A 12,978-nucleotide genomic window follows, 5' to 3' on the forward strand; every position below is an offset into this window, starting at 1 on the left:
CTTCTATTAGAACTGGATGAGCATTCCCCTTTTTTACTTTGCAACAGATCCCAACCCAAGTGATAAGCACTCCTAACTGAAAACACACCATTTGAAGTACCATCCCAAATAATTTTATCTGGAGGCAAAGAAGGGCACAAAGGGATATTCTTAATCATATTAGCAATATAAGCAGGAAAAGAACTGTCAATAAGAGAACACTTCCACCCCTTACTAGAAACATCAATAAGATCCGACACCTTAGCATCAGGAGATAAAACAGAGCCAAAAGAATAACACATCGGACCCATTTTTGGCAACCATCTATCCCCCCATATTTTAATAGAATTACCATCTCCAATTCTCCAAGTAATACCATGGGAAAGAAGGTCTCTTGCAGCTAAAAAACTTCTCCATATAAAAGAAGGTCTTTTTCCAAGAATACCATGTGTACATGGAGCAAAGAAGCAAACCCCATAAAGAGAATGAAATAGTTTTAGCGTAGATACGTGAGTTTTGTTGCTACATGCAAGATCTAGTGGTTTCATTTGTCCATTTCTTTAGAAAAATGATAAAGAAATATAGTTTTCTTCTTTCTTTCTTTTTTATGTTTTTTTTTTTTTTTTTTTTTTTTTTTTTTTTTTTTTCTGACTCAATCTATTAATTTGAAATTTGTCATTAAAGCACGTAATTCTCATATACATGTTCTAATTATAAATATTAGTTTATATTAAAAATATATATGTAAAAATCACACATTCTAAAACCATATGTCAATTTAATATATTGAGTTAAATGAATTTTCTCCAGCCTAATTGAAAGGAGAAAATTTTTGTCAATTTACAAATATAAAAAATAGTTACGTATATAAATAGGTAGATAGGCAAATAGAGGACTACACAAGTACACATATTTATGCTGTTTTTTTAACAATTGCCTTTTGGTATTAAGTCTCATTTGATGACAAAAAAAAAAAAAAATTAAAGGGAAATTTTATTTGTTGACATATGATTCAATACTTCTCGACTCCAAAGGAACACTTCTTTATCAGTATATAGTGATATACAACTAGTTGCAATTATTTATTTTCTCATAACCGTAACTGCAACTGGTCTCATAACCGCAATTGCAATCAGGGTGCCTGCTGGTTATTCGCTTATTAAAAAACATTATTAACCGAGTAACTGATTTTCGTACATTGTTAATTTTATTTCTTTTTGAAATTCATTAAAATAATAATAATAATCTATCTATATGGTGAAAAGATATCTGGAGTGGACTCACGGAGTCTATATTATGGACGTCTGCTGGACTAGTGCACCAACGTCCCATTCAATATTCAATGCAATTTGGAAGGGTATATATATATAACCAAAATAACCACTCTCTCTCTGTTCACCCATGTGTGAGAGGGACAAGTTTTGAGCCTACGCCCACACAAGATGCCTATAATCTGCCAAAAAAAATATAGAAGAAAAAAAGAACTCAGTTCTCTTCTGCTGGAACAGCTGGCTCCTTGGTTCCTGAGAAAAGAATATATATATATATATAATGGACATCATATGTTGGAACTGTTACTGGTTCCAACAATGTCTTAAATGACATCTGTGGTGCTTTAATAATAACAGATCAATAATGTTTTTATGAACTCTTGATATTAAGTTGTTGTTTCACGAGCCATTGCCTTATTTGCATAAGATCGATCTGTATTTGGGATTTCACGGGGCAGTTGATTGTCACAGAAAAAAAATATATAAAAGAAACGAGTATGAACTCTAAATGGTTCTACCTTATCTTGTACGTGCAGGATTACATAGACATCTTGAAGTCTAGTACAAGTTCATTTATTTTTTAGTACCAAGAAACCACCAAAAATTTGTGGAGAGCAATTGGTGGCTAGCACAGGAGTACGTATGTTCATCATTGTATGTAATATCACGAAATTATTTATATTTTTAATTTATTTTATATAGACATATATATTATAATATAATAAACCGGTTACCCGATTATTAACTGAATTTTTAAATCTTTAGAACCGGTAACTGTAACCGGCTTAGGCGGTTGTCCGGTTATCCAGTTGCGGTTATATATATGCGATTAGCGGTCGTTGACTCGTTAGTGATTAAAAACCATCCCGCTTGTACACCTCTAATCAATAACACGACATATATGTTAGTGAAATCGTTTCGCTTCTTTATCTTTTTCTTCTTCTTTTTTAATCAAGAGAAGCTCTCAACTTTCTTTTTAAAAAATCCTCCTTTCCGTGAGGCTTTTTCCCCGCTTTCAATTTGTGCAATGGCCGGGGATGAGGGATGCGCTTTGTCTCTTCATATCTTCCCTCCTTCCAACCCTCGGTATTTCTTTCTCGTCTTTTTCCTTTGCTTTTCACAGTTTTTTTTTCTACTATTTTTTTTTGGATAACTTAACAAAAAGGCATCGAATTATACATTAACGTCTCAAATTGGAATATTCATATTTTCAAATGTCTCATTTAAGGATATTCCGTCAGAATTTACTGTTAAATCCTAACGGAGTACCCAAAATACCCCTTTTTTTTTTAGGAAAAAATAAATTTGCTAAAATTTAGATGTTACTCAGAATTTAACGGAATTTGCAAAAATACTCATGCCTGAATTTTTGAATTTTTTTTTGAATTTTATTATTTTTTTTTTTTAAAAAAAAACAAGGTATTTTAGAAATTTTGGCAGGATTTAACAACAAATCTTAACGGAGTACCCTTAAATGAGACGTTTGGAAACGTGGATACCCCAATTTGATATAAGGATAACTAACAAACGTCTCAAAACAGCGTATAATTCATACCCTTTTACGAAGTTATCTTTTTTCTCTTTCTTTTTTTTTTTTATTATTTTTTTGGGTCTTCCTACCTAAACTACAGCTCAACCTCCTCCACCACAACAAGCTTGGTTTGTATCCACCCTTTTCGGCCTCCTGTCCATTTTCCTCTTGGTGTAAGACCCACGCACCATCCATGGAAAACATATTTGGATTTTTTTCAACCTAGATCTATCTTCCACCGTTAGTCTCAACTTCTAACGTGTTGCCCTCTCACCATCTCCGACCTTCTTGTACGTTGCACCGCTCGCCCCTCTCTCCCTGTGTATGAATCTCACACTGCACGTCTCCTCTCTCCAACAGAGCTGCAATTTTTTTTTTTGGTTTTGTTGCTGGTTTAGTGGTTTTGCTTTGCTAGTTTTGTTCGTTTTGTTACGTGGGTTGTAGTATTTCTATATCTATATGCATTTCTCTTGATGTGGAGACATTTTTAACCATATATCATATATGATATATCCTCATCAATGGCTCTAGATTGTCAACAGTGCTTCTCCTCATTAAGTGGTCTCTAGTTGCTTGCCATTCAGTTCAGTGGCAGACCTACATGGGGGCCCTGGCCCAACCCCAAAATTTTCTCCCAAATTTTTTTTTTTTTTTTTTAGTTTTGCCCCTCTAATATATATATATATATTATTTTTTTCAATTTGGGCCCCCATATTCACAAGGCTGAGTCCGCCACTGTTGCCATTGCATACAATTTCAAGCAGGCCTGCCTTTTGGCCTGCTTTAGAAACCACCCTGTGTGGCCCAATTATTGGCTGTTAACCCAAGATACAAAGGACCGTACTATTTTTTGCTAATTCTTAATTGTACTTATTTCAAATATTGTATTTATGTTTGGACCGGTTGTTGCGGAGCCCACATCTTTTTAGTTTTTGCTTCTTCCTTGTAACCATTGTTGCTCATATATATTGGATATATATTTCAATTCAGAATATTTTACATCATTGTGCAGACAATCCTGGATTGAGCGGACATATAGTGGACCATTATGGTCTATTTCTGCTTAATCCTGGCTCGAGCCAATGTCGAACAGATCATCAAATTTGCAGATTTGACGTAGGGAAATTTTCCAAAGCAATATATATATATATATGGCTGGATTGATATTCTCTACAATTGGCTGAACATCAAATTACAGGATCCTTATCCCACAATGTTTTTAGTGCAATCATGTCATTAACGACACAACGATATATGTCCTTTTGTGTAAGCTTAGCCAAAGGCCCCTTGAATCAATTAACATCTAAATCTTGCACTTTACGTCTATTTCCATGTTGCTTAATGGAAATTGGAGGGTCGGCAAGACATAATGCATCTTACTTTTTCTGCTTTTCGTATTTTGGATTGATAGGGATAGGCAGAGTTATTAACATAGGCCATAAAAACACAGATAAATACGTAATGTTGTTTTAGACTCACCATTAAATTCCGCTTAGCCTCTAGCCTTGTTGCTAAACATATATATCCCTTTGTATATGAACACAAAATCTGATCTTCATCGACCGCCTCATCAAGTACAATGAACCCTTTTTTCAGATTGCATTATATACCGTCATCCATAGTATCTACTGTCTACGTACATTTTAGAAATAATTGGTTAATTATATATAAAGAGAAGATTTCATATGCTTTTGGTAACAATTGCCATAGTGTTAATTACTTAATAGGTTCGATCATGGTGCGCATATAACTTGTTCTAAGCTTAACATAATTCCTTTGTGCGACCCCAGTGTCATTTCTCAGCTACCCGCCAGCACTTGCCAACCTACCTTCTATCTGAAACAAGTCAAACAACCCCCCTCTCTCTCTCTCTCTCTCTCTCTCTCTCTCTCTCTCTCTCTCTCTCTCTCTGTGTGTGTGTGTGCCTAGAGAAAGGGAAAGATATATGCCAGCTTTAAATGCACTGATGATTCCACAGTATCTGTACACCATTGTCCTCGCAAAAAAACTAATTATAATAATATAAACTTCAACATCACAAAGTCCACTATATATGCAATCTTGGGAGCTTCTTTTTTTTTTTTTTTGAGAGGATTGGGATCAGTTTTGAGCGATTCAACTTAAACGGGGAAGATATCCTTTTCTTTTTATAACTAAAAGTTTTTGAAAAATATGAGTGTTTAATGAATAATTATTTATTAAAGGCTTTCAATTACTGCAGTTTAAGATTCACGTTCTGAGGTTTTAGATTGAACTTTTTTTCTTTCTTAATGGTTTCCCGCGGATGATTGGGCTCGTTTGATAATTTTTTTTTTTAAAGAGTGCTTTTCATTTTTTAGTTGTAATATGACATAAAGTTAAAAGTATCGTGTATTTAAAATTATTTGTTAATACTTTTTATTTTATTTTATTTTGCTAAAAAACAAAATACAGTCCTAAAAAGTGTTGCCGAGCCCATGTAATGGGTTGAAAGTTCATGTCTGCATCACCATCCTTCACTACTCTTAATAGTGAGATCCACTTATGACTTATGGATTCCAATGGTTTTTTTTTTTTTTAATCGATATTGTGAAAGGAGAAAGGCACCCAAGGTTTACTAATACTAATAACAATAATAAAAGAGAGATCATAAGTATAATTTTTTTAAATATTTATTAATTGATTGAGAGGCTCAAGATTTCTCGAATTACCTTACAATGAAGTCTATAATTTCTCGAATTATCTTACTATCTTAATTTTTTTTTTTTTTTTTAATTTTCTTATTTCATTGTTATGCTTTTAAAGAAAGGAATGATTTTTATGGACCAACGTGAATGTGAAAGAAATATCAGCTACTTTTTTCTTTTCTTTTTTTGAAAAATGGCATTAAATGCCTTTAATTTCATTATATAATCAAGAACTCTGAGCAAATTTGCTCAAACAAAATCACATCTTGCTTCCGACCAAACCTGATTTATGATGGACTTAAACTTGAGAAGTTGTCAACGTGAGGATGAAAAAAAGAAACAATTCCTTCTTTTTTTAAAAAAATTTTTTGTAATAAAATGATGTGGCAAGAATTGGGGTATAACCATGACGTGTTTATTCCATCATCATATATAGGAATGCGTAGCTTCTAAATTAAAACAATATTAATACTACATTAACGTATTAACGTATGTAAATTAATCGTAGACAAGTTACACGTACAACGAGGTGCGGACTAGGCGTAAGGGTGGGGGCTCCCGCTCTCCCCAAAGATTCTCAAATACCGCTTAAATTTTTTTTTTTTTTTAATCGATTGAACCCCTCAAAATTAATTTTTTGCTCCCCCAAAGTTTTGCTTTTTGTTTTTTTTTTTTAAATTTTTTGGCCCCCCCATATCACATATTCTTGTTCCCGCCCCTGCCTACAAGTTTTTTTCTTTGAAGATTGTGGGATTTTATAATTGCAAACACTTCACTTTTATAGATTTTACCAAAGGATTAATTATATTTTTATAAATTGCGTTATTATGCTATTTGGACAAAATAGTGTAAAAATTAAGTGGTATCTATATGTACTGGACGGAGATTATGAGCAGCCGCACGTGATGAAAACCAGTTCATGAATCCGACATTTCTTTTTTTATTTTAGGAAATTACAGTCAACCCCTCGGGTATGCTCCCAACGACAGGACACCCAATCAGGCAAACGATCCTCTTACACACACACTCTCTCTCCCACTCAATAATCCACTACCTCTACATTTCAGTTTCACCAAACAGTAAACAGAGAGTACAAAAGCTAAATATATAACTATCATCTGTGGCGCAACGATCCATTACTGGTGTAAATGGTAGAAGGCTAGTAGCAGTAGTGGAGCAAAGTAAATCACTGGGGTCCCCACCCACAAAGGTAGGAAGAATCAACAATATAAGGGTGACAATCCAACAGTCTTTTTCAGTTCAGGTAGAGCTCTCATGAGACATGGCTTCTTCTTGGATTTATGGTATCTTTTTTCTTCTTCTTGCCAAGCAACAGTCTTTGTTCCTTCTAGCACTTGCTTCAAGCAATGTGAGTATGGGTTTTCTTATGTGGGTAATGTGTTCTGTTCTGTTCTGTTTCTTCCTCGACTTGAATTGTTTGGTGGGTTTGTGTTTTTCTTTGGTCTTGGCAGGTTCACATTGTGTATATGGGAGAGAGGCAGCATGAAGAGCCTGAACTCGTTCAAGACTCGCACCATGAGATCCTATCAAATATACTTGGAAGGTTTCAGTTCTAACTTCTTTTTGTCAGTGTTCTTATTTGTTCTATTTGTTTATGTTTCCAAACGTTCTTATGTGAAAGGAGAGAAGATTTGATTGCTGTAGTCCATGAAGCATACCATTGTCGTTACTAGTTTCGTTTAGATGCGTTTTAAGTCAAGTTTCCTACTTCTTGCTCTGGAAAGATTGCACCCGTCCGTTAATTAAATGATTAAAATTAACTATGAGCTTAAACTTTTTGGATAAGTGGTGATATAACATTGGATCAGAGTTAAGGTTCTGAATTCAAACCGTCTTTGTCATTTACTTCTCATTTCAGTTAAATATTCAACGTGTTGGACCTCACTTATTAAGAGAGAATAACATATTTGGTGATGTCCTTGGTGGTGATGGTGGTAGAGGTTGTAATTGAATTTGAGAAACATGGGTGACCATGGCGGTGGTGTTGCTAAAATGGTAGTGGTGGTGACAAAGGCAGAGGTTTTGTGGCATACCCCTAAATAGCAAAAACAAACCGTGTGAGGACATGTGAATTATGTTAGCCCTCTTTTTAATTGCTGTTTCCTACAAATTTGTGTGCATCAAATGCATTTTCACCATCTTGTTGCTTGTAAAGTTATGTGACTGGAACCTAATTATGATCATAACAACGAAGTAAGAGCTTGTTATATCAATTTGACAGCAAGGAAGCAGCCAAGGAGTCGATTTTGTACAGCTACAAGCATGGCTTTTCGGGGTTTGCTGCAGCCTTAACTGAGTCTCAAGCCGAACTTATTGCAGGTGCTACAATGTTGGTGAACTGTAAATTCTGTATTCGTATCAGACTTGTGCTTTGCTTACAAGTAATTGTAGTTGGTATTCTCCTTTCTCGTACTACAATGCAGATTTCCCAGGAGTTGTTCGTGTAGTTCCAAACCGAATTCTTAGTCTGCAGACGACTAGAAGTTGGGATTTCCTCCAAGTAAAGCCTCAAATTGTACAGGGAATTCTTTCAAGGGGTCATTCCGGACTTGGGACTATTATTGGTGTCATGGACACTGGTTGGTGTGGAAATGCCTTATATGGTTGTATATTATACGGGATCAGGCTTTAATTGTGCTCACTTTGTTGAACAGGAATCTGGCCCGAGTCTGAAAGCTTCAAAGATGAGGGAATGGGAGAGATTCCATCTCGGTGGAAAGGCATATGTCAAGAAGGAGAGAAGTTCAATAGCTCCCACTGTAATAGGTTAATTTGCTTTATTTTCCCCGTTTCATTTTTAATTATCTTTCCTGATCAAATTGTTATCATATTACCAGAATCAATATATCGTTTTAACACTACTGTTTGATAAGAAAACTCAAAATTGGCTACTTAACTGTAAGATTATTCCAATCAAGGAGAATGGATAATGCAGTTTGGAGCAATGACTTTGTATATTTTAGTTGAAGAAAATGTGCCACAACTTTCTCAGCATCCAATTAAATTGTGTACTTTGAATTCCAGACTTAAGGTAGTTTTTACCATGAAATTCCCATGTTTGAGTCCAAGAATCTGCCTTGCTACAAAGAAGTACTAATCTGTTTCCATACTTCCTTTCCTATATTCTTGTAAGATTGAGGCGTGTTAAATTTGATTATAGCCTCAAACACTTACTGTTATGATATACTTTGGGCAGAAAAATTATTGGCGCGCGTTGGTATGTCAAAGGATATGAAGCTGAATTCGGAAAGTTAAATACAAGTGATGGCGTTGAGTACTTATCTCCCCGAGATGCTGCAGGCCATGGCACTCACACATCATCTACTGCAGCTGGTCTTCCCATAGAAAATGCGAATTTTATGGGATTAGCTCAAGGAGTTGCGAGAGGGGGTGCTCCATCAGCTTGGTTAGCTGTCTACAAAGTTTGCTGGGCTACTGGCGGCTGCAGCGCAGCTGACCTTCTTGCCGCGTTTGATGACGCAATATTTGATGGCGTGGATTTGCTTTCAGTGTCCCTTGGCTCACCACCACCACTTGATACTTATGTGGATGATGTTTTGTCCATTGGTTCCTTACACGCTGTAACTAAAGGAATTTCTGTAGTATGCTCTGCCGGGAATTCTGGTCCTTATCCTCAGACTGTCATAAATACAGCTCCATGGCTTATAACCGTTGCCGCAAGTACCATAGATAGAGCTTTCCCCACTTTGATTACCTTGGGAAACAATCAAACTCTTGTGGTAACTTCTTAACTTCCTATCCAGCCAAGAAAGAATGTGTTTATTTCTGTTGGGATGGGGATATACAGTTTGCATAATGAAATGTAACTGAAAAATTATAACTATCAGTAACCAATCATACAAAGAATCCACATGTAAAAGATTTATATGGTTCAGCAATATGCCTGTGTCCCTGAAAGAAATGTGGAGAATTTGTAATTTTTGACAGGATTACAACATTAACATTCTTTTAAAAGCCAGCCCATTCAGAAAAAAAAAAAAGAAAAAAAAAAGAAAAAAAAAAAAAAGAAAAAAGAAAAAAGAAAAACACTCCGAAACTACCTTACATCTACTACAATATGTACATGAGGCTTTTGCATGGAAGTATGAGTTTTTTGGCTGATTCTGTGAGTGATAAGTGAGTCTCAGCTCTTTGTCATTTTAAATTTCTGCTTTCACAGTCATTGAAGTATTCTATTCATCTTTGCTTATGTAATTTCTTTTCGTGGTTTATGTTCCTGTTTTCTGTAAAATGCACTATAATTTGGCTATTACAACATGAGATTTCTGTTTAGTATTTTTGAATGATATTGATTATGGTGTCAGATGGAGAATCTAAACATGACCCTGGAACTGTTCAGTTTTGTTTGTTTTGGATGAACCATGCATAAAAAAGCCTTGTTCAAACTTGACGTTCATAATGAACTACTATCTAGTTATAAAATTGATATCTGATTCTTTGTTTTGTAGACCTAGAAGTGATTTTATTTTCTCAAGCAGGGTCAGGCTTTCTATACACGGAAGGATATGAACAAATTTCACCCTATTGTGCAAGGAGAAGACATAGCAGTTGTTGATGCAGATGAAGACAGTGCTAGGTATAATGCGTTGTTATTTGCTTCTTGTTTGCATGAACTCTATTTGAACCTTCTACTCTTTATTAGAGAATTCATATTTTAATAATGGTTACTTTTAACAGGAGCTGTGATTCAGGAACCTTAAATGCCACTTTAGCAAGAGGAAAAGTAGTTCTTTGTTTCCAATCTCGTTCACAGAGGTCAGCTACTGTTGCTGCAACAACTGTACTGGATGCTCAGGGTAATGGTATCATCTTTGCCCAATTTCCCACAAAGGATGTTACTTCATCCTTTGATATCCCTTGTGTCCAAGTGGACTTTGCAATCGGGACATCTCTGCTCATGTACATGGAGATGAACAGGTAATTTTGTGAGAGCAACTTATTCATGTTGAATTTACTATGTGGAAGTGAAAATAATAAATCAGTGTTATGTCATGACTATGCTTGTTTTCTTTAAGTGACCTCCTTCATTTCCTACTGAAATGTTTATTCGACAGAAATCCTGTGGTCAAGTTTAGCCCAACAAAAACCGATGTGGGACGACAGATTTCCCCAGAAGTTGCATTCTTCTCCTCTCGAGGACCGAGTTCCTTATCTCCATCTGTATTGAAGGTACTGGCTACTTTACAAAATAATTAGTTCTTTGATTTTTGAAGTTGATATGTATTTGAATGTGGTTGCAGCCTGATATTACTGCTCCTGGTGTTAATATTTTGGCATCCTGGTCCCCTGGTTCTTCCCTCTCTCAACCCATTAACTTCAGCATTGATTCGGGAACTTCCATGGCTTGTCCCCATGTATCTGGCATTGTAGCTCTTCTTAAAGCTATCCATCCAACATGGAGCCCTGCTGCAATCAAGTCTGCACTGGTTACTACAGGTTGACAAAAGAAATTTACTGGCATTTTTTTCCCTCATAAAATTAGTGTACACAACTGATTCTGTGTCTCTTCTTGTATAGCTTCTTTGAAAGATGAATATGGTCTATGGACAGTGGCTGAGGGAGCTCCCCACAAGCAGGCTGACCCATTTGACTTTGGAGGTGGTCATGTTGAACCTAACAAAGCCATGGCTCCTGGTCTCATATATGACATGGGGTTCTCAGATTACATCAACTTTATTTGTTCCATGGGCTACAACAATTCTGCCATTAGTTCGATGATTAGGTCACATGCACGTTGCCGTAAGTCGGCCAAATTCCTTGCAAATCTTAATCTGCCTTCTATTACCATTCCTGAGCTGAAGGAGAGCTTAACTGTGTCAAGAACCGTTACAAATGTCGGTCCAGTTAATTCTTTTTACACTGCTTTTGTTCAAGCCCCGGCTGGAACTAAAGTGATAGTTGAGCCACCAAATTTGTTGTTTAATTCTACAATAAGGAAGCTGAAATTCAAGGTTACTTTCCAATCCCAGCTAAGGGTTCAAGGAAGATACTCATTTGGTAATCTGTTTTGGGAAGATGGTGTCCATGTAGTGAGAATACCATTGATAGTTCGGACTGTCATTGATTACTTTTATGCAGAAACATAATTCTGTTGCCACCAACAGTATCCCTTTGTTTGAATCAATAAACTTCTTCTATTATTAATCATCTGTTGATAGTCCAGTTGGTTGAATTCACTTAAAGAAACATAGCCGTCTGTGAATCATTAAGAGAAAGAAATCTAGAGAAGTGACTAAAAAGATTTGTTGATGCATCTAATACAACTCTAATCCCAACCCAACTAATACCTCCAAATCATAAGAGATAAGAGTCTTAAACCATATATTTATTGAAAGTCCTAAATGCTAGTCATATTATTAGTTAAGGATAACTTTACTTAAGGGTACCGAACTATCTCCATTTTTGACTTAAGAGTATTAAACTTCAAAACGTCTTAAACTAGGGTATTTAATTTTTAGAACGTCTCAATAACAGGTACTCCGTTAGAAATTGCTGTTAGATCCTGCCAAAATTTTTCAAAATACCCGTGTTTATTTTTATTTTTTTAAAAAAATTATAAAATTTTTCAAAGATTCAGGCATGGGTATTTTTGCAAATTCTATTAAATTCTTACCAACACCTAAATTTTAGTAATTTTTTTCTTTTTTTTTTTTTTTCCTAAAAAAAAGAAGAAGAGGTATTTTAGAAATTTTGGCAGGATTTAACAGCAAATTCTAATAGTGTACCTGTTATTGAGACGTTTTGAAAATTAAATCTCCTAGTTTGAGACGTTTTGAAGTTCAGTACCCTTAAGTAAAAAATGGTGATAGTTCGGTACTATTAAGTGAAGTTATTCCAATTTATTAAGAGTCCTAAATGCTAATCTTCAACTCTTTCCGCCCGTTAGTTGACTCTTTCGTGGTTACGATTTCTAACAATTAAGCTCCGGTACTATATTAAACTTTCGTTTATAAATTTAAGGTAACAGAAAACGATGAATTCAATCGATTAATTAACACTATAACATTGAGCCAAATGAGATTATTCATAATTAATCCCAATTATAAACGAAATCTTAAGCAGATCTATGTACTTTCCAGCATCGAGATTATCAACATAACCCTTTCTTGCTGGTTTTGTAAGAATCTTACTTGGTGTTAAAGACAAATCATTCATGTTTTCTTCTGTTTTTTTAATTGAAGTGTGACTTGAATGTTAAGTCAAACTGGAGTACCTAACACCTCAGTGGTTGGGATTTAATAGATAAAATGAGTGCAGGGTGATATTTCAAAATAATATTATTATTGCTAGGATTGTACCAACTTGGTGTGTGCTTGAGTCTTCTCTGAGCTTTATGCTCATCTCAATAATCTATTTGTCTAATTAGGTTTCGTGCGTTGATGGGAGTCATCATAATTTGAATCTTAAATCTTATTTATGAAGCAATGTACATGAGACACAAACGGAAATCTATACCTTGCTATCAAAGCAATATGGAAAATGTAAGAGT

The 12,978-nt window shown here is 35.2% G+C and overlaps 1 protein-coding gene across 1 annotated transcript; it reads left to right on the plus strand.

Moving 5' to 3' along the window:
- The first annotated feature begins 6,497 nt into the window (after positions 1-6,497).
- Positions 6,498-11,592, plus strand: LOC133880964 (subtilisin-like protease SBT3.9). The gene is made up of 11 exons (XM_062319934.1): positions 6,498-6,816; positions 6,920-7,011; positions 7,690-7,787; positions 7,892-8,047; positions 8,123-8,234; positions 8,665-9,208; positions 9,968-10,065; positions 10,167-10,406; positions 10,544-10,658; positions 10,730-10,925; positions 11,007-11,592. Exons 1-11 carry the CDS (start codon positions 6,730-6,732, stop codon positions 11,573-11,575), a joined length of 2,307 nt encoding a protein of 768 aa, XP_062175918.1. The 5' UTR covers positions 6,498-6,729; the 3' UTR covers positions 11,576-11,592.
- Positions 11,593-12,978: the final 1,386 nt, after the last annotated feature.

The sequence above is a fragment of the Alnus glutinosa genome, chromosome 11 (genome assembly GCF_958979055.1).
Source record: "Alnus glutinosa chromosome 11, dhAlnGlut1.1, whole genome shotgun sequence".
Classification (NCBI taxonomy): domain Eukaryota; kingdom Viridiplantae; phylum Streptophyta; class Magnoliopsida; order Fagales; family Betulaceae; genus Alnus; species Alnus glutinosa.

Coding starts and splice junctions, on each gene's coding strand:
- LOC133880964 (XM_062319934.1), top strand. CDS start 6,730: ATGGCTTCTTCTTGGATTTATGGTATCTTTTTTCTTCTTCTTGCCAAG. Junction 10,407..10,543: donor ATGTACATGGAGATGAACAG/GTAATTTTGTGA, acceptor TTTATTCGACAG/AAATCCTGTGGTCAAGTTTA. Junction 10,659..10,729: donor TATCTCCATCTGTATTGAAG/GTACTGGCTACT, acceptor ATGTGGTTGCAG/CCTGATATTACTGCTCCTGG.